Here is a 26,844-nt window from a genome sequence, read left to right on the forward strand (position 1 = left end):
TGGACGTATAGATAGGCCAAATAAATAAACAAACGACAGGGGGGAAGGAGGAAAAAGGAAATTCCCTTCTGTCTTTCCTCTTCCCGAGCATCTTACGCTGCGCAGTGTTGGCGACACCACCGGGCAGTTTGCGCATTTTCCGTTGATTTGAGGAGAGGAGCATCTGAAGCGGCATTTCTGAGCCGAAACGGAAAGAAACACGGCAGTCTGACAACCAAGGAGGAAATTGCGGGTTCTTCTCTTATTTTGAAAGTGTTTTTTCTAATGCACTGACGCGGGAGGAAAGACAGCCAAACCTGATGCACCCTCCATACGGGATATTTGATCGACCTATGGAGTGTTGATTTACATTCCGTCATTTTCTAAGAATAATTTTTAGAGGAGCTTCGCTTGCACCTGCATTTCTCATTGGCCTATTTTTTCTTTCTTTTTAATAAATTGCTGCGGGGTGATAAAATAGCTTCCATTGTCGGTTGAGTATTACATAACCGAGTGGTATTAGCTGTCCAAGGTGCTGAAGTCAACGGTTGGAGCCTATAACGGGACGAGCCGAGGGGAATTCACAACCTTGCGTAAGTCTACTCATGTCATCGCGCACATCATCAACGTGACTGCACGATTTGATGCAAAAAAAAATACGTTTATGTTAGTGGTTTGAGCTCATTTTGTGTGCTTTTTTTCCGCCCACACAGAAGGTCACAGGCCTATCAGTCGGGGAAGAGGAAAGCACGGGATCCGCTCTCTGAACCATCGGGAAGCAACCGGGTGATATTCATTCATTTTTTCCATCGTCCCGTGCTGAAACACATTCCTGAGGTGGTCGATTCAACGGAGAGAAAATGTCGGGGCAAACGCTCACGGATCGCATCGCCGCTGCGCAATACCAGCTAACGGGATCAGATATGGCCCGGGCTGTCTGCAAAGCCACCACTCATGAAGTGATGGCGCCCAAGAAAAAGCACCTGGAGTGTAAGTGTAGTCCTTCTTCCTCGTTCCTACTGCATGGGCTGGCCTTATTGGGGCCTCGGCTGCCATACACATCCACTCAGACCACATGCCATCACTGGCATATGATTGTCACTAGTCATTGCTTAATTCCCTGATCTCTAATGGGTGTGGTGCGGTAATACATGGATGCAGTCATGGGGATGATGACACCTCTTGGTGACCCTTTGTGTCAGCCTCCAGTAAAGATGATGGAAACCCAGAGAGAGAGAAAGGGAGAGTAGGAGAGAGGGAGGGAGAAAAGGTCATATTTTAAAGCAGACTGACAAGTCATCCTCAGAACAAGACCATTTCATTTCCCTCCTCTGTGCTCCTGCAAAGCTTCACATTGAAGCTTTATTGTAACAGAACTAAGGCCTGCACGTCTGGATAATATGAAGGAAGTGTAAGTGTCACACATGCTAAATTAAAATGTAAATTCAAAGGTAATGCCGCTGAACATCATGCAAAGAGACTAACAGTGAGTACAGGCCTGTATAGGGCCATACAGTCACAGCTGAATGACATTATCAAACCTCACAGCTTTATTGACACATCTCCAGATGACATCAGGAGCCACCTTATGAGAAATCATGATTAATCACTGTCATCTACTACAAATAGTGAGTCATACCAAAGCAGCGGCGTGGCACTGCTTACAGATGGCGGGTGGTTTGATTGTATCTCCATGTCTTTTCTTTTTACGTCTGTCTGTGTCTGTGTGTGGTGGCTGGCCAGGTCTGGACTGTGTCTTGGACCTTATATCTTGTGATCCGCTCCCTTGCTGAATTATTTATTAATCAGCCAATGACTGCCTTGCATTATTTACGCAGCCAAAGGTGACAATGCTAATGCTAGCGATGCACCAGAGACCACTGCTTCCTCACTCTCTGCTGTGACCGGGAGTTTGTTTTCTGTGTGTCTTTACAAGCCATGACCTCTTTGTCCAACTATAGGAGAGACCGCTTCTGCTGACCTCTTGATACCACAAACACTCCCAACTGAGGAAAATTAATTGTCAACTATTTGATAGGCCTAATTGATTAATCGTCTTTTTAGTGCAATGGCAGAAAAGGCCTTCAAATATGGATATTTCTGCTTTTCTCTGCTTTATATCATGAAACAAGACCCCTTGGACTTTGAGAAAATTAAATGCATATTTTTCATTATTTTCTGACATTTTATTGACCAAATGATTAAGCGATTAATCTAGAAAATGATCTGCAAATGAATAGATAATGAAAATAATCTTAAATTGCAGCCCTAAGGCCCTGAATATCCTAATACACATTATTTATGTGATGGTTCAGCAAGATACAGTACACACACATATGGATATGTTGTCTTCCATGAGGTTTTTAGTCTATGAGGTTATGCTGTATCCATTTCTGGGGCAATTCAACAAGCTTCTTGTATGTAGGCCACTGTGCTTCTCTTGCATGCGTCTCTTGACTGGAGGAAATTCCTAACCTCAAAAAACTCTGTGTTGATTAATTTTTTATGTTTGATGTAGTTTAGGCTGGAAAAGGGAAATAACAGCAAAGTAATCATCGAAGAGTACGAGCAAAGGCTGCGTAAATAGTTATCTTTCAGTATGTTTAATTTACGGTATTTGATAATAGATCTACAGTACATATATTAACGCTGATCATATTTAATCCTTTTTCACAGTCACACAGTCAGTGACCCTTGGGGTGGGTGTGTTGTGGGTGGCGGTGGGGCAGTGCAGTTGCCATGGCAACAGATTGAGAGTGTCAGGGGATGGCACTGTAATGACAGAGGGCGATTGTGAGAAGAAAGAGGACAAATGACAGTCCTGTCATCTGTCGAGTGCAGAGACAATCATAATGACTGCATATTTCTTTAACTAGAATCAATACACTGAATGTATTTGAAACATTTCAGCAAAGTGTGCATGTTTATGAGGACACTGTCCATTACTTACTTCTGATTGTACATGGACGAATGTTAAAGTGACAACAGACAAGTTACATACAATACAATATACAATTGTGTCTGTCTGGAAGGCAATGAAGGCCCGATTGCGGTGTTTGGTGTGAATGCGAGTGTGTCACAGGTCCCTTTTGACCCATGATTCAACTACAAAATAAAAGCTACAAAAGTAATATATGTGTACAGGACTTTCCCCTGTATGGAGAGAAAACATCCTACATTGATTTGCCTTTGATGTCTGCATTTGATTTCAGTGCATGGAATAAAACCCAGGTGTAAAAGGAGTGTTATTTCTCGCTTTGAGCTGTAAAACACACTTGAATTTCATATTTCAGTGTATCTAGTTGTTTACTGTATAAAGACACAGTAGGTGTAGTAAAAAGAACATTTCTAGAGAACATGTGGTCCATGCAGGGTCAACTCAAAGGGAGTTCAGACAACACCAAAGGCAATAGGTCTAAATTAATTTGAGGATATGTTGAAAATACACCGGGTATAGAAATAGCTGTTTTGCAGAGTGGAATCAATGTAACAACCTGAACAGGAAACTGATGACCACATGTTGGCCTTCATGGTAGTTATAGCAGTTAGATAATGTGTCCGGTCTGTATGGTGTGCATGTGTGAGTCACTGTTGGTGGAGCAACACTCTCTGGACGAAATCTAGTCAAAATTAAAGTAATTGCAGGACTGTAGTCTTTGAAGGAATTGTTGAACCTTTTTGGAAATGACTCTCATTCGTTTTGTAGTTGAGATGAGATGATGTTCCACTTCATGGAGAAGACCTTCCACTCTCATATGTGTCAGCTAGATATGCAGCTAGAGCCAGCAGCCAGTTAGCCTAGCCTAGCATGAAGAGTGGACACAGGGCAGCTCCTCCAGATGTACGATCTCCGTACAATGCACGATCAATAATGCCAAAAAGTTCCATAATGTACGATAATTTGAACATTTTATGATGCTTAGTAGTTGGTTTAAGTCTGCGCTATTTAATTTTAATTAATTTCCTGATTAATCCTTTGTCTGTGTTTACGCATGTCTTCTCACGTAACCTCTTTCCAGCCAATCATGCTAGGTGTAGGCTATGATGTTGATGAACGTGACTCTCGAGCACGGCTGTCACCTCCAGCACCTCTAAAGCTCTCTGATTACCACGTTGTATCGCTTTAATTTAATCCACGACAAAAACTGTGTGACTGTGTGGGCAGTTGATTGTGTTACCATCAGACAGAGCCAGGCTAGCTGTTTCCCACCATGTTGCCAATGTTTATGCTATTGTAAGCTAACTGATTGCTGGCTGTAGCCTTATATTTCTGTCTGAAACCGCTCCCTTTACACTATAACAGAGCACTATATTTATTGTCTGGCATTTTATGTGAGTATCGGACTTTCTCACAATGCTAGCATACCAATCCCAAATGCAAAGATTAACAGTTCTAGCCTACACATATACACCTGTGTAAGTGTTTGATAGAGTAACCCATTAAATGTCTATTATAGAGAGTAGGGATTGATTGAACGAGGGAGTAATTTTGGACACTTGGTGTGAAAGGTCCTGAGAATGGCTGTCAGCCAGCACTGTAAATAGCTGCCAGGAATTAGGTTACCTGGACAAATCTACACATCAACACAATGTTAACTAGTCTGTCTGATTTTATCTGGAACCTTCTGCCTACTACTAGAGTGGTTTGTTGTGCAACAATAAAAAACGATTACAACAGACACAGACTCGAAAAAGACGCAGACAGTGTCACACACAAACATACACTCGCACAGTATGAGGCCTCAGTTCATTCTTAGAGCTTTCCTGTAGGTCGTGGATTACCGTCTACAGTCTTTATTTAGCTCAACCAATCCTAATTACACACACACACACACACACACACACACACACACACACACACACACACACACACACACACACACACACACACACACACACACACACACACACACACACACTAATGAAGTGTGAACAGAAAGCGTGGATTATATGATATGATACGCCCCGTAAACAGAGACCAGTAAACAGATATAATAACATTTATGTATACATAATTGTATGAGCAGTGGGGAGTACATTTACCCAAGTACCCAAGTACTGTTCTTAAGTACAATTACTTGTACTTTACTTGAGTATTCCTATTTTGTGCTACAGTATAACAGTATATAACATTAAATTTGCTCCATCTTTAACTAACGCATCACTATTTATAATCTAGGAATATAACATACATTGTTCAGAAATGGGCCACTTATATGTATTTACATATTTATATTTATACATTATATTGAATGAAGGACTATTACTTGTAACAGAATATCTTTACACTGTGATATTACTTTTACTCCTCTAAAATCTGAATATTTCTTCCACCACTGATTATGAGCGCTGTGTTCATCGTGCTAGTATGAATATTTTCTTGTAGCTGTGCCAGTGACATGATAATGTTACATAATCACATTTCAGCCATAGAAGATCATCTCTCTGTATGTGTCACTTGAAAAGGGTGCAGGAGTAATATTCAGCTATTTGTGAGGCTAAAGGAGGAACAGAAAAGAAGAATGAAAAGTAGATTCAAGCTGATATTGTCTGTTTTATTTTGTGCTAGGAACATAAACCTGAATCATTATACTGGTGACAAAAATGAAAAATGATGTTACAACAGGTGTGTATGTATGTGTGCTTTACGGGGGATGGGCAGTGAGACGTGATTAGTAATAATCTGTTTACAACCCCCCCCCCCCCAACCCCAGACCCTCTGACCAGCCTGTTATGACCTTGAACAGCCTTTCCGTGTCTACATGAGAGCTTCTGAACCGACTCCCTGCTGCTCTCTTGCTCTTGCTCTTCCTTCCTGTCCTTCCACTGCTCATTCCCTTGCTGTATTTTTGGTTTCCATTTACAGTATATCTCAAAAGTGAGTACACCCTTTAGATTTTTGCAAATATTCTGTTATATCCTTTCAGGGGATAACATTATCCTACTGAAACTTTGATATAACTTAAAGTAGTCAGTGTGCTGCTTGAATAACAGTATAGATTTATTGTCCTTTGAAAATTACTCAGTACACAGCTGTTAATGTCTAAACAGCTGGCAACAAAAGTGAGTACACCCCATAGTGAACATGTCTAAATTGTGCCCAAAGTGTCAATATTTTGTGTGACCACCATTGTTATCTAGCACTGCTTTAACCCTCCTGGGCATGGAATTCACCAGAGCTGCACAGGTTGCTTCTGGAAATCTTCTTCCACTACTCCACGACGACATCACGGAGCGCACGGATGTTGGACACCTTGCACTCCTCCACCTTCCTCTTGAGGATGCCCCACATGTGCTCAATTGGGTTTAGGTCTGGAGACATACTTGGCCAGTCCATCACCTTAACCTTCAGCTTCTTCAGCAAGGCCGTTGTCATCTTGGAGGTGTGTTTAGGGTCATTATCATGTTGGAAAACTGCCCTACGGCCCAGTTTCCGAAGAGAGGGGATCATGCTCTGCTGCAGGATGTCACAGTATATATTGGAATTCATGTGTCCCTCAATGAAATGCAGCTCCCCAGTGCCGGCAGCACTCATGCAGCCCCAGACCATGATGCTGCCACCACCATGCTTGACTGTAGGCAAAACACATTTGTCTTGGTACTCCTCACCAGGGTGCCGCCACACACGCCGGACACCATCTGACCCAAACAGGTTTATTTTGGTCTCATCAGACCACAGGACATGGTTCCAGTAACTCATGTTCTTGGATTCATTGTCTTTAGCAAACTGTTTGCGGGCTTTCTTATGCATCGGTTTCAGAAGGGGCTTCTGTCTGGGGCGACGGCCATACAAACCGATTTGATGCAGTGTGCGGCGTATGGTCTGGGCACTGACAGGCTGACATCCCACTTCTGCAACCTCTGCAGCAATGCTGGAAGCACTCGCACGTCTATTTTTGGAAACCAACCTCTGGATATGACGCTGAGCACGTGGACTCAACTTCTTTGGTCGACCCTGGCGAGGCCTGTTCCGAGTGGAACCTGTCCTGGAAAACCGCTGTATGATCTTAGCCACTGTGCTGCAACTCATTTTCATGGTGTTGGCAATCTTCTTATAGCCAAGGCCATCTTTGTGAAGCGCAATAATCCTTTTTTTCAGCCGCTCAGAGAGTTCCTTGCCATGAGGTGCCATGTTGTCCAGCATTCAGAGAGAATTGTGCCCAAAACACCAAATTTAACAGCCCTGCTTATCATTTACACTTGAATCCTTGTAACACTAACGAGTCACATGACACCAGGGCGGGAAAACAACATCATTGGGCACAATTAGGACATGTTCACTATGGGGTGTACTCACTTTTGTTGCCAGCTGTTTAGACATTAACAGCTGTGTACTGAGTAATTTTCAAAGGACAATAAATCTATACTGTTATTCAAGCAGCACACTGACTACTTTAAGTTATATCAAAGTTTCAGTAGGATAATGTTATCCCCTGAAAGGATATAACAGAATATTTGCAAAAATCTAAAGGGTGTACTCACTTTTGAGATATACTGTAGGTATCTACTGACTCAACAGGCCAAGGCCTGTTCAATATAACGGCCTTCCTCTCCTTCCATTATCAGAGGAGCCTGCCAATATATTTACTGCTTCTCTCTGGCACTCTGTATAGATACACTTAGTCCTGCCCTTGTAGCTGCGCTGTCAATGTCAGGGGGACGGACACAAATAAAAAGCATTTTTGGAGGATATTGTTATTCCGATATATTTCTACTACAACTGTGCCCTCAACAAATGCAATCTGTGCGTCTGTATCTTTTTATGTCATGTATGTCAAACACGATTTAGGACTCGTAATGATGCACGATTGGCAAACATTCTGCAATATACTTCATGAGAGAAATATCATGTATCCTTTTTTCAAAGTGTTAGCTCCTCTGCCTGACCAAATCCTCTCACACTCTTTTTATATTTGCATGACTGTTTCTCTGGCCATCTGTCTGCCCGTCCCTCTCTCTTTATCTAAGAAGAAACTCCCACATCAGACAAAGAATAAAGGAAATGTAAGATATGTTGGATTTGCTGCTTGTCTTTCTCTTATTTGATAATTAATAGATTATCTTTTGGTTTTGGACAGAATTTTTCACTATTCTTCAAAAACATTGGCAGATTAACCGATAAAATAATCATTAATTCAGCCCTAATATAAAGTATGTATCCTTAAAAAAATGTTTGTCTAGAATATAAATGTTCTCAATAGGAAATAAATGAGAGAAATGTTCTAGTAACTGGCTAACTGTTAGCATTTCCTCTAAGTAACAATGGACCAAGAGAAACAGATGCAGTACACCTCTTCTTACTTGAGAGCAGGAAGAGAGTTTGGCAGAAGATATTGCAGATACAGACAGAGTGGACTTGAATTGTGTATGAAATGGATTGAGAAGTTAGACGCAACACACGTTCCTTCACTTATATTCCACCTTGTACTGATGCAATGCTCTGGACACTTACTGTTGGACACCTGTCTGAACTGGCATCCAGGGAGGAGAGCTGACAAAGCATTATTCTGTTTTTCTGTGTTGTCAGCGTGTGTGCGTGCCTGCATAATGTGTGTGTGTGTGTGTGTGTGTGTGTGTGTGTGTGTGTGTGTGTGTGTGTGTGTGTGTGTGTGTGTGTGTGTGTGTGTGGGCTCGTGCACCAACATAATTTCGTATGCACATCAGGTCTTCCTCCTCCTGGCTTAATATTGTCATGGGTGTCTGGAGCAGCTCTGCAGTGTATACTTAGCCTGCCAACTTAATCAAAGTTTAATCTGAGTCACTCAAATTATGTAGCCATTTGTCTAACACTAGACTAACCGTGACTCTCCTCTTACATACCACCTTGTATGAAATGTCCCCTTCTAGAAAACTGCTTCAGACCTCCAAATTTCACATGATGTAAATGATGATGTTTCTTTGTTGCTGTGTTGCAGACCTGGTGTCAGCCACCAACACCACCAACGTGAACATCCCTCAGATGGCGGACACACTGTTTGAGCGAGCCACCAATGCCAGCTGGGTGGTCGTCTTCAAGGCCCTCGTCACCAGCCATCACATGTGTGTCCACGGCAACGAGGTTAGTGGGCGAGACCCGGGCAGACCAATCACATGTGGTGCCTGTCAAGCTTGAATCCAGTTGTATTCAGTTGTATCTTACTACAATATAAAAAAGGTTGTATTCGCAAGGTGAGGTTTTATTTGTAGTTCGCTCCTCTCCTTTCCTCCGCTCTGTCTCTGACTGTAGGTGTGTGTGTGTGTGTGTGTGTGTGTGTGTGTGTGTGTGTGTGTGTGTGTGTGTGTGTGTGCGTGTCGGGAGCGAAGCCCCGCCCTTCGCAAAACAGCGGAGGAGTGAATGTGTATATATATAAAAAAAGAAATCCAGAAAAAAACAACCAAAAAAAACACCTTGAATTTCAGAATACACATTTAGGTGTTTATCTACACTTTGTCTATTTGCGTCTGTAGATTTCTCCTAAATTCACCAAAAGTTAGCGTTACATAATGCCTCATTTGCATATTTAAACAAACAATTTCAGAAGACTTGTAATACAAAAATAAATGGTCTTAATGTCAGTAATCAACTGAGGAAGTTTCATGGTGACATCTATTAGTTACTTTTTTTTACCCTATAATAATATATGCAAAGTAAATGGAATTTTAAGGCTGTTTTTTCAAAATGATCTTTTTCTTGTACTCTGAGCCAGACATTTCCACTTCAGTAGCACATATATACACCACACTTTCCATTTTCATACCTATCTATATACTGAAGATTTTTAAATAGGGGTTTGTTCAGATATCATTCAGAGCCTGATTTATATAACATTGTAGTTCTAAGAATCTCGCTTCATCCAATGTTCAGATTTCTGTTCTGGAAATGTATGCAAATCAGCAAAATATGATAATGCCTCATTTGCTATTTAAACTTAACATTTCAGAAAACTTGTAGTACAAAATGAATTGTCTTAATGTAAGTAATCAACTGGGGACGTTTCATGGTGATATCTATTAGTTTAATTTATTTTGCCTATTCACCTGGAGAGTGACCTTTTAACTTTAACTGTTAATTGTGTTTCCTTTTCTCTTCCTCAGAGGTTCATTCAGTACTTGGCTTCCAGGACTTCCCTGTTCAACCTCAGCAATTTTATCGACAAAACCGGCTCTCACGGTAAGAAAAACATCACAGAGGTATCTGGCAAAAAAAGAGACAGGAAGAGATAAACACCAAGAGAGCCATCTGTCAAATGAGTAGAAGGGACTGGACATGATCACACACACACACACACGTAATTTTTCACACACTCATACACGTTCACACATTCATGCAAACAGATGCTGGAAATCGAATGTCTAATGTGTCATGTAAAGCTACGCTCTAATATTCTAATATTTACCGCTGCAAGAATCCACTGATTATTAGTCCAATTTTGAAGAAAACATTGTTCCCTTGGGATAAAGAACACTTTATTAATTTGCCGACTATCTCTAAAAATAAAAAGCTAAAGAAACTAGGTTTAGAGCATGCAGACCTCTGCCAAGGTCATGCCCTATCTTGCCATGTTAACGAAAGTGAAAAATAAGTTGTGTATTCCCCCCCGTGAATTTATGGGTTTGTCCTTGGCCCGTGCTTCATGAAAATTGGCCCAGTAGTAGAACAGACATACCAAACCGAAAACATAACCTCCTTGGCGGATGTAATGAACCCTGCCTGCTTTCTGACATTTAATTTTTGTTTAGGATATGACATGTCTACATTCATCAGACGGTATGGACGATACCTGAACGAGAAAGCCTTCGCCTACCGCCAGATGGCGTTTGATTTCACCAGAGTCAAGAAGGGGTACGTCAAACACGGTGTTCAGAGAGGCTTATAGGCCCTTGCTTCCTCATACCTCTACTTTCTACCATCAAGACTTTTTTTGAGATATTTTGGCTGTTCTCATCCATGTGAGCATCTAACGCTGTGTTGTATTCTTTCAGTGCTGAGGGCGTAATGAGGACCATGACCACTGAGAAGCTGTTGAAAGGCATGCCTGTGCTGCAGACTCAGATTGACACACTCCTAGAGTTCGATGTGAGTCAGACTTTAGGCTTGTTATCTGCACTTATTGAACAGTACCGGGCAGCAACACAAGACAGAGGTTTTCACAGGGCTTCCAATTCTCACATGTCCTCATCCTTCACTCAGGTTCATCCCAAGGAGCTGAACAATGGCATCATCAATGCTGCATTCCTGATTCTCTTCAAGGACCTGGTCAAACTGTTCGCATCCTACAATGACGGAATCATCAACCTATTAGGTCGGTAGTCCATGAGCATCTTTCACTTGGCATCTCAAATATGAAAATGTGGATCAAAATGAATCCTAAACCTGCTGTTTACCGTACACAGAGAAATACTTCAAGATGAAGAAGAGTGACTGTAAGGAGGCCTTGGAGATCTATAAGAGGTTTCTGACCAGGGTGACAAAGATTGGAGAATTCATGAAGATGGCTGAGGTAAGGGTCAACCAACAGTCCTTAACACAATGATGCATATACGTCATGACAAAGCAGTGTGTGGACTGTGCAGTGCGCTAACTCTTTTTCCTTTAACAGACAATTGGAGTTGACAAAAACGACATTCCTGACATCAACTACGTAAGTTAAAAAATATCAGGGCTCTTATGCCCAGACTAACTATGTGAAGTATGCGGGACCATTCGCGGAGCAGCTGATGAAGCACTACTTGTCTATTATAAGCAATGAAACCAGCAACATCAGGCTCTACGAATGTACAAATAAGCCAGTCTGTGTGTGCGAGGTCTGCACTTTTGCACAGAAATAGGTCATAAAGTGTCTTTTACATTTTTTAAATTAAACTACTGATACACAGAAATGACCTCCATTTTGGGGTGTTGATCTCTGGCGGCATTTATTTTGACAGTACCAGCTGTTGGTTGCTTTGTAAGTGTATCCCTTACATAGTTTACTGTAGTCTGTAGATGTCTTACCCATATTACACAAACACAGTGAAAAAGTTTCACTGCGCTGGATGCAGAAAATTAAGAAACAATTCCACACAATCCAATGACAAAAGCTTGTCTTGTTTTGCTCACACAACAAGATGCCGTGTGTGTGCGCTGCAGCCAGTAAAAAGATACGTTCTGTGAATGGTCCGCATACGTTTCGTCTTCAATGTAGCTTGGGCATTTATTTTTTTGCTCATGAATACTACCCATCCCACCTCTCTCACACACACACACACACACACACGCACGCACGCACGCACACACGCACGCACACACACACACACACACACACACACACACACACACACACACACACACACACACACACACACACAGAAACACCCACGACTCACCACCATATATCTCCCCACCCCAGTGTCTCCACCCGGGGGTAGTGGTGGATCTAGCAGACTCAGATGACGAAGACTGTCCCTTTACACCTCTCGAGGACCCGGTAACCACAGAAACACAGAGTGCCCTGGCAGAGTGCCTGTTTACAGGATGGAGTGTGGACATGTTGATCCTAATTGAATTTCAGACAAACAAATCGTGTGTGTGTGCATTGCAGTGAGATTTTCCAAAGCCCTGTCTACCCCTACTCTCAATTTCACCACTTTCTGTTATTAAACGTGGACTTGCACAGCCTAACATTGCGATGTAGGAGACAAGTGGAAATTATGATTTATTGATTTATCCACTTTCAATTTCTTTGTCAGGCTCCCAGCAGTATCCTGGAGAGTCTGGAAACACACATGAACGGTTTAGAGGATGTGAAGGGTGGAAAGAAGGGGTAAGTAATTGTCAGTTTGGGTGATTCTTACTCTCAGTGTGAAGAGTTAGGATCAAATGACAACAAAAGTAAAAGAAGTTCAGATCTGAGAAACTCCCTTTTGGTTTTTCATGAAAAAAAGAAACGTACGTTGGTAGAAACAGGCCTAAACAAGTGCTATATTTCTATAATTTCCTTTAACCCTTCCTCTCTTTTATCCCCCTTTATGTTCATTTGGAATCACCAGTGAAGGGTGAGCATATACTGTATGTTTTGTTTGGAGTTTACTAACTTCTTAGAAAACTGTGTAGATTTATTTTACTGTCATGCCTCCCACCCCCCTCCCTCAGGTAAACTAACACTGTTATTCACATGTGAATTACACTAGGTGATCTCCATGTGAATAGAAACATAACAGGGAAAGGTTTACGTACATGTGGAAATGTAATGTGATTACATGTGAGAAACAGTAAGTCACCTCGTGTGTATGATCACATCCTGACATGCAATGTGCATCAGTATATGAAGGTTTTCTTTCCAAAGTTAAATTGATTATTTGCACAAAATGTAAAATGTTAGTTGACAAAATGAGAGTATTTTAGACAATTGGACAAACAGTATTTTGCTTTGGAAATTAACTCTTCATATGATCACATATGATGCAATCTGACATATTTCTTCTTGAGGGGTTTTTTAATCTTCAAAAATAGACCCATAAAATAATTTTCAGTCTGTCTATTTCAAGCAAGATTACTAACAATGTATTCTCCTCTTTCACTCTTTCAGGTCTCCAACAAAGGTGAGATGCACATTCAACACAGTCTATATGTTTATTGAGCTCTTCCAGTCTGATGCACCACTGAAAATGGGGCTTCTCTGTCCAGGGGTCTCCGACAAACAACGTGTCTCCAACATCGACTCCAGCCAAATCTTCAAACGCCGTTCCCACACTGCAGCCTCCTCCTGGGGAGAGTGCTGCCGCTGCCGCTGCTGCTGCTGCTGCTGCTGCTGCTGAGCCAGCTGAAGAGTGAGTGCCTGTAAACTCTGTGACCTCCTCTCTCTTCTCTGCCTTTCTATGATTCATTTGACAATAGATGGTCCTTGCAGCCTTTGTAAACCATGCTTAAAAAGGCACAATGAGTAGGATTTTTCTTAAAAGCAATGTATAGACTTATACCTTGTTGAGCCTGAGAGGAGGGGACAACTTTAAATGTTGTGATTACAAACCGCAACCTACTCATGTCCCTTTAAGAGATCATTTTGCAGCGATTATTTGGACTATTTGCTGATATAGTTTGAGTATTTGATAAACCCTAAATAGTTTGTGGATGAACTTATCTTATTTTTTAGCAACAATTGTGGCTCATCGGTTGGTAGGTCCACCACTTTTTATCCAGACTGAAATATTTCTCATCAACTATCAGATGGATTGCATTTCATGGTGATGGTGAATTGAATGTTTGCTCTCTGTTTCTGCCTCCTTCTGCAGTTCCTTGTTGGACCTGGATCCACTGTCCTCCTCGGGTCCATCAGGAGGAACATCAGCTGCCCCCACGTCTTGGGGAGGTAAGTCTCCCTCCTTCCTGTCAGCTGCTGGTTCATCTGAAATCCACAATATAGCATTTACAGTATATTAAGCCACTTTCTAAGTAATCTATTTACTTTTAGTGAACTGTCAAACATCGCTTTAGTTTGGGTTTGAACTAGCATGTATTTTCCTTGTTCCCTTGTTTTCTGCTTCCATAGATCTTCTTGGATCAGGTGAGTCTCACTCTGCTCTTCACTCTCTTCACAATCATTCTCCAAGACACCTCGATGTCAGTGACTTTCTTTTTGAACAAACTCTAATCTGACATAGAGGCGACTTGGAAACAAATCTCAGTGTTTTAATCCAAATTAAACATATGCATAGACTGTAAATGTACAAATGTGACATGGTTACCTCCCTGTTTGTCTCCTCAAGCTGTTCACTTTAGTCTGAGTAGTGTCTTTGTTTCTCTCTGCCTTCTCTCTCCCATCCCTCCACATACTCCATTGTCTGTTTTTGGTTTACAACGGGGGCTATTTTTGGTTGGTTGTTTTTTGTTTATGGTTATGACGGATGGTGTGGGATAATTTCACTTTAATTTGGTTAAATTTGCTTTGCTCTCCAATACTTCTTAATTGGATTTAATTTGAATTGGACCTTACTTTTGGCTTACTTTTGTTCACTGTTGCAACGGTGACTCAATTGGTTATTTTGGTTGCTCTTTTGGGGTTTAATTTGGTACCTTTCTTTGGGGATTTCGAACACCCCATTGGTACTCGCAGAAATGGGCGATTCCTTGCTATCTGAACCCACCCTCACGGCAGAGCCCGCCCCCTCCACTGCAGCAGCAACGCCCACTCCTGCAGCAGCAGAACCCGGAGTCTCTCTAGCTCCTCCCACTAGCACAGCAGCAGCCACCTCCCCTGGCGCCGCCAATATGGATCTTTTGGGAGGTCAGTGAGCTTCCAGAAAATTCTCTACGAAAGAATCACTCTGGGAAGCTCAAACCTAAAACCATCACACAAATATGATAACACAAAGACGACTGCATGCTCAAACACATACAGTATGTAGAATGAACAATGCTGATTTATCACTGATATTGTCTATATTCTGCAAACAAATTTGCATCATGAAAAACATTGACGTCTTTCAACTGCCTAGAAAAGTATTCAATATAGAATAAATAAATAATTGTGAAATAATCAAATGAATGCATTGTGTAAAATATATAAATGAACAAATACATTGTAAAGTAATTTAAGAACTCATCACATTAGAAATGTTATTTAATTGACTTTTGAAATTATATCAATACAGCTTTTATTTAGAAATGCCCCAATAACACATTTAATTCCCCTTCCCCCTCACCTTTCAGCCAATCACATGCCTCCCGCCTCTACAACTGCTACCATATTTAGCCAGTTAGCTCCTGTTAGCTAGTTAAAGTTATTCTGAATCAACAAAGTGCAGTAAATAAACACAATACACACACACATTTTACTTACCTCCCCTTTCATTTCACTCAGCAAGGCTGCACATGCTACCCACCTAGCTGAGTTTACATTATAATTACTCAACATCAAAGTGAAGAGACAGTGTGTTAGCGGTGTTAGCTTGCACCTGTTAGCTTAATGGCCACAAAAAGAGGCTCTTTGTCTTTTTGCTCGACTCTGTAGTTGTGTGTCTTTCTTTAAAAAAACATCTTTAGAGTTAAAACATTGCAACGGTAACTGTAAAATGACCAGCTAACTGCTCCTGTCAATAATGGGCTCAATTGGCTAAATTTGGTAGCAGTTGTTCAGCTTGCTTGCTTAATAGAGGCAGGAGGCAGGTGATTGGCAAAAAACGTGACTGATGATAACATCGCTATCATTAAAAGTGACCTTTATCAAATATAATGTGACATGACATCAAAGTGGCAATGGGGAAAATACCATTATTAAATAAAAACAGACTTTTGAAAAATGGACAATAAATAAACAAATCAGCAAATAAATAAAATCATTAATATGAATGATGAAATAACATTTCTTAGTAATGGGTTATTTTATTTCACAAATGGTTGCTTCATTTATGAGTTTTCCATAAACTATTATTACTGTGATTATATATTTTATAATACTTTGTTATTAATGTATTCAATATGACCAACCATATGATTGCACACACACCGATACAATATTCCACATACTCACAGACATTTCTGCACTATGTAATTATGTACAGTCACACACTCACCTTCGGCTTGCACATAAATATACTGCTACAGTCATACTCCACATGCGTCTTGTTTGATAGGCAGACATGCTTTTCTTTGACCTCAGTGAAAAGCAATTCTATCAAACTCTGTCACATGGCTACAGCTACAGATGGCAGCTGTAACACTTGTTCTGTACCTTAAGCAGTAGATTAATACTTGCTGTAGTGCCTCCTGTCTGTATTCCCATTTGTCCATTCACCTGTCAGTCATTAATGTCCTGTATTAATGCTGCAAGCTACCATTTGTTACTGTTGAATACATAGTGTAACAACACTATTTTCTATTTTCGACTTAAATGCTCTAAGCTTACCTTTATTTTCCCGATGCTCTCTTTTCCTCTTCATGTTTCCTGACTTATTTTCTCTTTTCATCTTTACTTCTTCATCTTCTTCGTCCTCTGCTGGGGTTGTGTGAACCCCAGATGCCTTTGCAACACCTGTTCCTGCCCCTGAGGCCCCTGCAGCAGCTGCTGAAGGTGGGGCCGCCGCTGCCACGTCTGCCCCTGCCGCCAACGCTGGAGCTGGTGGGTGACTGAAAGTTTGTCTGTGATGTGCGTCTGATTGAGTGAGTGAGTTTGAGTCAGTGTAATGTATACTAATGTATACTATTCCCTTAAGTATATTTTGCTGACAAACACTTACGCACTTTTACTTAAAGGCAGAATTTGCAGGATTTGTAGGTTGCGGTTTGTAAACACAGCATTTAAAGTTGGCCCCTCTTCCACAGCTCAATGTCACCAGAAGCACACACTCCTGACCGCAGTTAGGGCACTCACCAGCAGGTGAAAGCCAACCCCAGATTTACTCTAGCTTTGGTACGAGCTTTGTCCTCTTGCCGTTTTGCCTCACTTTTTCAGCACTACTTTCCTCTTAGATACGTGCTTAAGATCTGGCACCTGGTCATTACGTTACACAGCAAAATAAGAACAATTCAGGCAGACGGCTGCAGAATCTGCAGATACAGAAACCGTGACGCACTTCTAGTGGGTCAGAAGTGATGATCGAGAGGGATTATTTATGTTTGAGTCTATAAATTGTTTTTTAGGAAAACCTTACCCATTCTGCCTTTCAGTAACGGATCTGAATACTTATTCCAGCCCTGGTCACGTGACCGTGAAGATGTTTAATAACCTGTTGGTGTCGGTGTGTATGTGTGCATATCTGGTTGGTCTCAAGTTTTACTCAGGGTTTCATCTCAAGGCTTTGTGCAGCGACAGTAGGCGTACAGATTTGCTTTTCGTTACCGCTGGTGTCTGGACAGTGCTTTTGTTGTTACTATGGCGATGGAGGACAGCGCTCTTACTTGTCTCTTATCTTTTGGCATCAGGAGATTCGTGCATTTTCTGTTATCGTGAGGCTTGCCTGTTGCAGTGCTCTGGTTTTACTTGTAGTTTAGTTGTGGTTTGTTCCTTAAGTGTATATACTGTGAAGGTGTTGTATTGTTGCTTTAGTTGTTTGTTTTTTTCCATCACAGATGCTATTTTTAGATGTTTCGACAGCAGGAGTGTGTTGGATTCTGTCCTATCATTCCTCTCCTCCCTTTTTCTCCTCAGCTTTCATGTTTATAGCAGTATTTTTATTATCATCACATAAAACGTGTCTATTCTGTGTTGTATTAAAGTCATTGACTAACATCCTCCCTTCCTATTCATGTTACATTTATGCCTCCCCCCCACCCTACTTCTTTCCCAAAGACCCCTTTGCTCCCTCGGATGGTAGCACCAACGCAGCGTCTTCAGGTCTAGACCTTTTCGGCATGATGACAGTGGAGAATAATAACCTGGATGCCTGTTTTAGCTCTGTGGTGACCCAGCCTTCCCCCTCCCCTTCCCCTTCACCACTCTTCACCTCCACATCTAGCACCATCACCACCACCGCAACCATTTCAGCTCCCAGCGCCGCCAACCCTGCGACCGACCTTTTCAGCGGTAAACGTTAGAGATGTGTGTGGTCTCCGGTTTTAATCTAAATGTCTTATGCTCTTATTGATTAGCATCCTCCTGATTTCCACATCCACTATCTTTTCCTCTCTTTTATTCTTCTTCATTGGACTAATGTTCACATATTGAAGGCCTTTTTCTGTTGGCTGCTGTGCGTGAGACCATCCTCACCATTTTATAGTGTTTGTGCGTTTTAATATTCCTGTCTCTGGGTGCGCATGTGTTCGTAGATCTCTTTGATTCCATGCCAGACACGAGCTTCACCAAAGCAGACCCCGCTCCCAGTGTTGACTTGTTTACAGCAGGTACCCTATTGCACCTACTCTGCCTCGTGCGCTCTCTCTCTCATATCCTGTCTTGCCGTGTCTGTTCTTCAGCTTTGTCCTTGGCTTTGATCAGGGAAGGGGAATAAAAGGAAATGAGATTGCTCTCTTATGGGTCAGCTCAAAAGCTATTGAGCGGCCTGAAACGTTTGCTAAATCACTCTTACCTACTTTCCCATTCCAGCATGTACTGCGTGCACTGCAACTGCAAGTGATAAATGTGCATTATAATGAATCACAATCAATAGTTTGTGTGCGAGTGTGTTTGGGCTCTAAACACCATCTCAACCTTGCCCTCCCCAGCGGATTTGTTCAGCTCCCCTGCCCCCATCCTCTCCTCTGCACCCCCAACCAAAATTGACACGGGAGCCATCATGAACCTGTTTGGTGGTGGGTAACTCACATGACTGCAGCCTGCCCTCACTATGCCTCCCCTATTCATGAATGCATCATCAAAGAAGAGGAGTCAAATCTGGGAAACATCAAATTAAACAACTGATATTGATCCTAGGCTTTATCGATGGTATAAATGCTGGGTAGTTATGTTGTTGCATATTCTACTTTTGTGTTGAACCTCACAGATATCTTGTAACAATGGGGATTCTTTGTGGGTCGATCTTGGAAGTATTACAAGCAGACAGCTGATATAAAGCTCGATTTTGTTGAAGTAGTGAAATGATTTATGAACTGCAAGCACTTTTGTTTTTTTACTTCCCTGTTTTTTTGTCTTTGAAAATGCACATGGGCGCTTTACTACGACTGTCAAATGAATATGGCATTATGCTGAGATATGTGTGTGTGTGTGTGTGTGTGTGTGTTTGTGTGTGCATACGAGTGTGTGTTTTGAATTTAAAAAGACAATGTTTCCTGGTTTATTTAATTATACATATAATTGTGTATTCAGCCTTCCTATCTAACTCTAAGCACTTTGTTTGACATTACCAGCGTGAAGCCGAAAGGCTGACTGTTACCCCTTCTTTGCCCTTATGCTGCGATGGGATTGGCTTATCGACCTACTTTGACCTGGCATGGCATGGTTTGGTAAATTTTGGGTTGACTTGCCAGAATCCACAGGAGGAGATGCCACGGCCGCTGTTGCTCCTGCCGCCCCCGGTGCTGAGCTCATGTCAGGTAAAAATTACAACTAAAATATGAAATGTCCCTCTGCATGCTTTGTGCGTACAGTGAAGGGAATTCCAATATGTTGCAAATACTGTGCTGTAGTCATGGGTGGATTACTTAACAAGCTTTACGGGCACAGACCAAGGAGTATGAAGTGACTGAAGTAAAGTTCTGTAACCAAATCTACAACTCCAATATTTGTATAAGTAAGAGCTGCGGCGTATACTGAGGCTACAGTAACATTTAATTTCAACATTACACCTCAGGCTTTCTTTAATGGGTTCCTATATGTTGTATAGTGTTCCTCTCATCAGTGTTAACTGAATACTGAAGTGCAGCAGCACCTGAGGGCTCTGGGTTACCTTCAAAATGTTGTTCAAAGACACACATCGTTTTATTTTTGTCTTTCAGTCTTGGTGTCGTGCTCCTATGCAGGAGGGGTGGGGGGGGGGGGGGGGGGGGGCGTTTTACATGTTTGTGCTGAGGGCCCAATTGCCTCATTATCCATCCATGATTGTAGCTATTATTAATTCATTAATAATTGCATGAATCTATAGAAGCCAATAGGGGACTTTATTAAAATGATAATGTAATTATTAATAATGTGTTATTTGAGTAAAAATTTAAATGAAATTGCAATAATCCAGTTTTTTACTTTCCACATACTCGTACGTGTTCTATAACTGTATTCAAATGGAAATGCTTTTACACTTTACATTTTCAAAGTCGTAGCCCACAAATATTCAAACATTAATTCAAATTTGAAATTGAAATACAATATAAACTTGTAAACAGATTTTCCATTTATTCAAGCAATATTTAAGTTAAAATTAAAATAGTATTTGACATTTATTTAGGATTTAGGACGTCATTTATCATCTGTAGGTAGGCCTCACATTATGACATTATTAGTTTAATAAAGTCCCCTATAAGCTTCCATATAACGCCTTCTTATTATCCTTATAATATCATGTACAGTACTTTAGAGCCACTTTATTGACATCTTCAAGTGTTTGCCTGGCAAAATGGCTGTTTTGTCGAGTCAGTCACTGTTTCTATTAACTTTGGTAATGGTTAATGAAATAGTTTGCTGCAAGCTAATCTGCGTTTTTGTTTTTTTTATTTGCTGAATGTAACACTGAATACCGACTCGTTAATCAGTTCAAAGCTTGGATGTGATATTTCTTTTTAATGCTCATCATTTTGTTCAGTATTAAAGCTAATTGGCTGTAGAGTCCTACGGATTTAAACTATGTCCGTGTATGGTTATATTAACGTCATCGTTGCATCACCTCATTGCATAGTGCTACTGTGACCATTAGTCTCGGGGGGACTTCCTCCTACCGTGGCAACATGAACCCTGCTCACCTGGTTCCCATGTCATCTCCTGTCCACTGCCATTGGTCTTCATGTTATACAAGTGACGGTCTGCAATACTACTGCTGGCTTAACTCTTTCTTTCCCCTCTCTGTCTTTATCATTCATGCAATAAACTCTAATGGTTTCACTGTCACCCGCTCCTTTAAAACCTCATTGCATTTTTTTTTCTCTCCTTCGCATCTGTGCTTTTTACTTTCCTCCCTTTCTCTGTCTCGCTCTCTCTCTCTCTTTCTCCTTTCCTCACTCTCCCTCTCTCCATCTGGCTCTTGGGCTGGCTCATTGCTTGCTTCCTGCCATTTGATTGGGTGAGTTTCCTTGCTCTTTAACACGCTAATTTCCCACAGTGCACTGCTGCATTGCAGTGGTGTAAGGCAAAGCTCAGCTGCACTGTCCCTTCCACCACGAGATGCTTGAGGGTTACAGAGAGTGTGTGAAGTAGCTTCTTTAGCAATTAACCCAGCTTCATTGTAATTGTGGTGCTTTTGCCCTCATCATAATTTCTGAAGCAACCACATACATAGCCTTGAATTATTTCAAATTTACCAACAAGCACTAAAAATGTATTCTTGACTGCATGTTGTTATGATGGTACGAGGCAGCACTATATTTCACATATATAGTCTCAAATTCTGCTTTAAATTTATCCCACATACTTTTTTTAATGTATTTATTTTAAGTTGGACTAGTTGTACTTCCCTATGCCCATATGGAAACCATAGTAGCAGCTGACCTGACAGATGTCTCCTGACTGTTGTTTCACACACTGGTGGCACTAAACATGACAAAGCATTAATCTTCATCTACACTGAGATAGTCTATTTGCTTTAGATATATATTTAATGTTTTATAATATTAATTCTTTAGCTCACATGCCAATGCCCCTCTCTTCCCACTGTTGTCATGGAGACATCTATTGGTTGTCATGGTAATCCCCAGTAGTAAGGAGGATTGCTTGCATTGAAAGATGCTAATATCTCCCTCCTCTCCCCTGATCTCCCTCAATGCCCCCTCCTCCCTTCCCTCCCTTTTGTAGTATTTGATGGACTAGGAGATGTAATGAAGCCCACTTTGACCCCCCAGGGGGGGGATGTTGACACCTCCATGGCCAACATGGCAAGTAGTAAGTAGTCATTTACATGTCACAGAAAGTGATGGAAATACTAAGAGAAATACGCTTATTTGCTTTCTTTGTGAGAGTTTAAGATCGATGCCACTCTCATGCCCGTCTGCTAGATATGCAGCTTCCACCAGAAGCCTGTAAAATAGTTTTAGCAAAAAATTAATCTCATTTAATTATTACATTATATCTATATACATGAAATCTAAGTGTTAAAACTACTATTTTATGGAGTTGTATCGATCTTCTCATCAAAAAAAGCTAATAAGTGTGTTTCTAACTGTTGTATTGATTCTAGTGCTGCAAATAATCATTATGTTTTATTATCGATTAATCTGCAGATTATTTTCTAGAATAATCTACAAAATGTCAAAACAAATTGACAAATGTCCAAAGGTGTTCTTTAAATGCCTTGTTTCTGTCAGTCTAAAACACAAAGATATTCAGTTTAATATTATATGAAACAGAAAAGCAGGATATCTGAAAACAGCATTCTCTGCCAGTTTAGCATGAACAATTAGTTTAACAATAAATTGATAATCAAAGTTGTTGGCGATTCTTGCTCAGTTGATAGACTTCTCGATTAGTCGACTCATCAATGCATTTCTAATTAATACAAATATTTTTGTAACCCCTTTATTATCCTGTCATTATAATGTCAGTAAATGAAAACAGTGATGTTGCAGTATCTCTCTCTCTCTCTCTCTCTCTCTCAGATCTCACAATGGGAACCCCAGCGGCACCTCAGGTAGCTCCCCCCTGTTGGGGTGCTCCCATGGTAAATGTTGTCTGTGTCTTATAGCATGGAGTGGAGCCGCATGGCAGCGACAGTCAGGGCATAGCAGCAATCACAAGCATTGCCTTCATCTGGCTCTCCAGGTTCCAGGTCCAATCATAGACCCAGGAAACTGAGGCGTGGCAGTGAAAAAAAGAAACATCACTTGTACTTTAGAAAACCTACATAGAAGTTACTGGTGGATCTTATTTAAGTGACACATCTCGTGTAACCTCTAATAGAGCACATGCACTGGTTGTAGATGTTTAGAAAATACAAACCAAAGGCCGACATTGAAGCAGATTTCAACATGCAGTCTGACTCAAAATAATTCTTATATGTCTGGAATATATACTGGAGAGTGATGAAGTGGCAAAACATAGTGTCAAATTAAGAAGCTTTCTTCTTCTCTTGCATTTATATTTTCTTTGAAGTCTGTTAAGAGTCTAGTTCATAGCTGCACTCGCACCGTCATAGACACATTTCCTGCTTTTGGATATTTCCGGTGTGTTTTTGGCAACAACATAAATTACACTTTCATATAAAAGGCTACATGCAAAAAGCTTCCTCTGCTCTCTAAATATCCTTGTGCATGTGTAAAACAAGGACTATTATGAACCTTTAGGTCAAGTTAGGTCTCTTGTTGTGTTGTTTTTTTTGTAGTGTGCCAGCTGTATTTGTCAATGTTGGCCTGTCTGTCTGTCTTCACTATCACTTTAATGTTGCAGGAAATCTTTTTTACGCGTTGTGTAATTTATTTAGACATTTGTGTTTGTGTATTGTTTTGCTGTGTGTGTGTGTGTCTGTCTTATATGTAGTGTAGTAACATCCCAACTCGTCCTCTCACCCCCTCCACACCTTTAGACCGTACCCATGGGTGTTCCTCCTTTTATGGGGACTCACCCCAGCTTCAGCATGGTAAGACCACCAGTCCTGTATAGTCTAGTAATGTCTCTGAACCAGTCTGGACATTACTAGACATTGATGGACAATTACCCTTTTAGGTGGCCCTCACACCAATCAGATGGCCGACATTGTGTCTTACTTTCTCTCTTTCCTTCCGTTTGTCTCTGTAAGTCTGGAGCACCAGGAGCTCCCATGATGCCCATGGTGAGGCCGGGCTTCCCTGCCACCGGAGCAACCCCCGGAGCACCGGTAACGCACTCGCTCTTAAATGGATTATTCACGCTCGTGACAATTTCATACATAAAGGTTACAGCTGCTCTAACAAAAAGGAGTTTAAGTGCTAACAAAGTAGATATGTTTGCAGATGTCTCCCGGAGCGGCCCAGAGCCCCAGGAAGCCTCCACCACCGAGGAATGCTCTGGATGACCTCAACATTAAGGACTTTATGTAGACTGACCTGTAAACCCCCAAAGGTATATAGAAACAGAAAATAGAAAGCTGCAACTTAAAGAATTGAGATGTTTTTGTTTCGCTTGTCATGTCATTGCAAAGGTTGTGGAGCAGAATCCTCTGTTGCACCAGAAAGCACAAGACACATGGGAGACATGTTGGATCCTGCAGTCTTGGCTAACTAACAGGGTTCATGTGCCCTGATTGTGACGTTTCAAGAAAAAACTGTCAAATTAAATATCCATGTTATTTAATATGAACAGAATTATGACATTGACGTCCAAGAAGATGTAGTGATCGTGTGAGCAAAAGTCAATATTTTATTGGTTGGCTTGTTTTTATCAGCGTCCGAAATTCGCAGAAATCGACACAGCCGTGGCTGAAAAACCCCCACTGTGAAATAGAAAGGTTTCGGTGCGGATAAGCACACAGAGATAGATGGGTTAGAATTTTGAATTGACGTGATTTGTCCTGAAAATACCTTAAATATCGTTCAGTTTTGACCATCTTTCTATCTCTTGCAAGTCCCTCTACTTAATGGAATTTCTTCTTCTACACATGCCAATAATCTGACTGTGCTGCCAGTCATGTCATTGTTTTAGTCTCCACATTTCTGAATCTCTTTCTCTGTCTTATCAGAGCATACATAATTAGACTTCACCTATTTCTATTCAGAGCACTTGTTTTAATCAAGTCTCATTTTCTCTCCCTCCCCTGTAGGTTTGTCATTGTGTCTGAAGCTCTGTGGATGTCTGCACTTCCCCCACTGCCTTCCCCTCAGTCATGCCCCAGCCCCTTCTGCCAACCAGCCATTACATCTACGATCTTTGCCCTCTGACCTCCTACCAGCGGCGACCCCTAAAAAACCCCCTGCCATCCTTATCTAATGTTGTAGCACAACTGTGAATGTGAACCCTAGATACAGAAAAACAAAACTCTGTTTATGTGTGTGTGGGTGTGTGTGTAATTCAGTGTTAACCTTTACTTAATATACTATGGAAAAATGAACAAAAAAAGTAATAAATGTGTATTTAGATTCATTCTGGATTTCCACGTATCAGCTGACTTGGAATGGTGGATAAATGTTGGTTTCTTTGCGCATCTCCCAGACGAGGACTCTATTGTTAAACGTGGACTGTGTTCGGTGTGTGTAACTTCACTGGCCAACCCCCACTCTTCTACCCCTGTTGTCTAAATTAATACCGGGCTATGTTTATGTCATTAAAAACTTGGTTGTACCTATATCTGCTCGGTCGTCCACCCACCTGTCTACTTTCACGTTTTTGGAGAACAATTGTACCTGAAAACAACTTGCACTTCAAATCTGGACTTATCATTGAACACATCAAATTGTGTTCAGTTTTTTTTTTTCTTTACGGATTGTATGAAACATGCAAAAATTTGTGAACTGTGTTCAAATTGACATATGCATTTTAGACTATTTTAAATGATAGATTATACATATTTTCTTTAATCTTTATTTTGAGAGAAAAATGAGTATCATATATTTTTAGTTACTTTCAATTTTATGGTTGGAAATAAGGCAAGTAGATAAAAAAAATTCCCCGTCTTCTCTGTACATACCGCTCAATCTGTAATCAGAGGCAGTGTAATGGAAACTTTGGCCGGAGTGTTTACTGTTGCGCCCTCAGCTGGTGTGGAGTGATACAGCATCGTAGCATGCGACACAAGTCAATCTGGGATACATTCTAATACTCTCAGAGAGCTCGTTTCCTTGTCTCGGTCTCCACACAACTTAATGTTAGGGTGGAAATCAAAGAGACAAGGAAGCATTTGTGTATGTGATTGGGACGTGGCCTCAGTCCTCTTTGAGTGACGCATCAGTGGTCGGTACATTCGTTCATGTACTGCCACTGGAAGTCTTGAGGACTCTCACTGTAAAGCACTCAAGTATACGCTGGATGTTCTGTGTGTTGTTTATTTCCAAAAGTGACTGTATCTTAATCCATTGTGGCATTAACAAAGTGTTGAAAGAAAAATAAAGATGACAATGACACATAAAAAAAAAGAAAAAAAGAATGTGGATAAATAATGTTTGCTAAGTATTCAAATGAAGGCTGTGTTGTTTTTTGGGGGGGTTGTTATGGATGGCATCGTTCTTTGTCCCTCACCCCCACCTGCATGTGAGTCCAAATGAGATGCAATAAAAGACAAATACACTGATCCAAACTACCCTCACGGCTCATCACTTTTTGTCGGCTTGTTGTAAAATTAAAACATTTTTAATTTATCAGCATGAATACTTTTTTTGACAAGAAAATGTGTTTGTGGCATGAACAT

The 26,844-nt window shown here is 41.0% G+C and overlaps 1 protein-coding gene across 9 annotated transcripts; it reads left to right on the top strand.

The window, feature by feature from the left end:
- On the top strand, positions 1-26,736 carry LOC115028938 (clathrin coat assembly protein AP180). Of its 9 annotated transcripts, XM_029462878.1 has the most exons (24): positions 7-572; positions 693-969; positions 8,895-9,037; positions 10,054-10,129; positions 10,699-10,801; positions 10,942-11,035; positions 11,150-11,261; positions 11,353-11,459; positions 11,559-11,600; positions 12,688-12,761; positions 12,988-12,993; positions 13,527-13,539; positions 13,625-13,767; positions 14,230-14,306; positions 14,487-14,501; positions 15,051-15,221; positions 16,953-17,054; positions 19,859-19,924; positions 22,329-22,415; positions 23,129-23,190; positions 24,052-24,105; positions 24,265-24,342; positions 24,458-24,566; positions 25,264-26,736. In XM_029462878.1, the coding sequence occupies exons 2-23, from the start codon at positions 840-842 to the stop codon at positions 24,542-24,544; spliced, it is 1,842 nt and encodes a 613-aa protein (XP_029318738.1). In that variant the 5' UTR covers positions 7-572; positions 693-839; the 3' UTR covers positions 24,545-24,566; positions 25,264-26,736. The 9 variants fall into 9 exon arrangements, with proteins under 9 accessions (XP_029318739.1, XP_029318741.1, XP_029318740.1 ...); XM_029462882.1 differs by lacking the exon at positions 24,052-24,105 and having other exon boundaries at positions 8-572; XM_029462884.1 differs by lacking the exon at positions 24,052-24,105 and having other exon boundaries at positions 10-572; positions 22,344-22,415; positions 23,129-23,160.
- The last annotated feature ends 108 nt before the right edge of the window (positions 26,737-26,844 follow it).

The sequence above is a fragment of the Cottoperca gobio genome, chromosome 24 (assembly GCF_900634415.1).
Source record: "Cottoperca gobio chromosome 24, fCotGob3.1, whole genome shotgun sequence".
Lineage (NCBI taxonomy): Eukaryota > Metazoa > Chordata > Actinopteri > Perciformes > Bovichtidae > Cottoperca > Cottoperca gobio.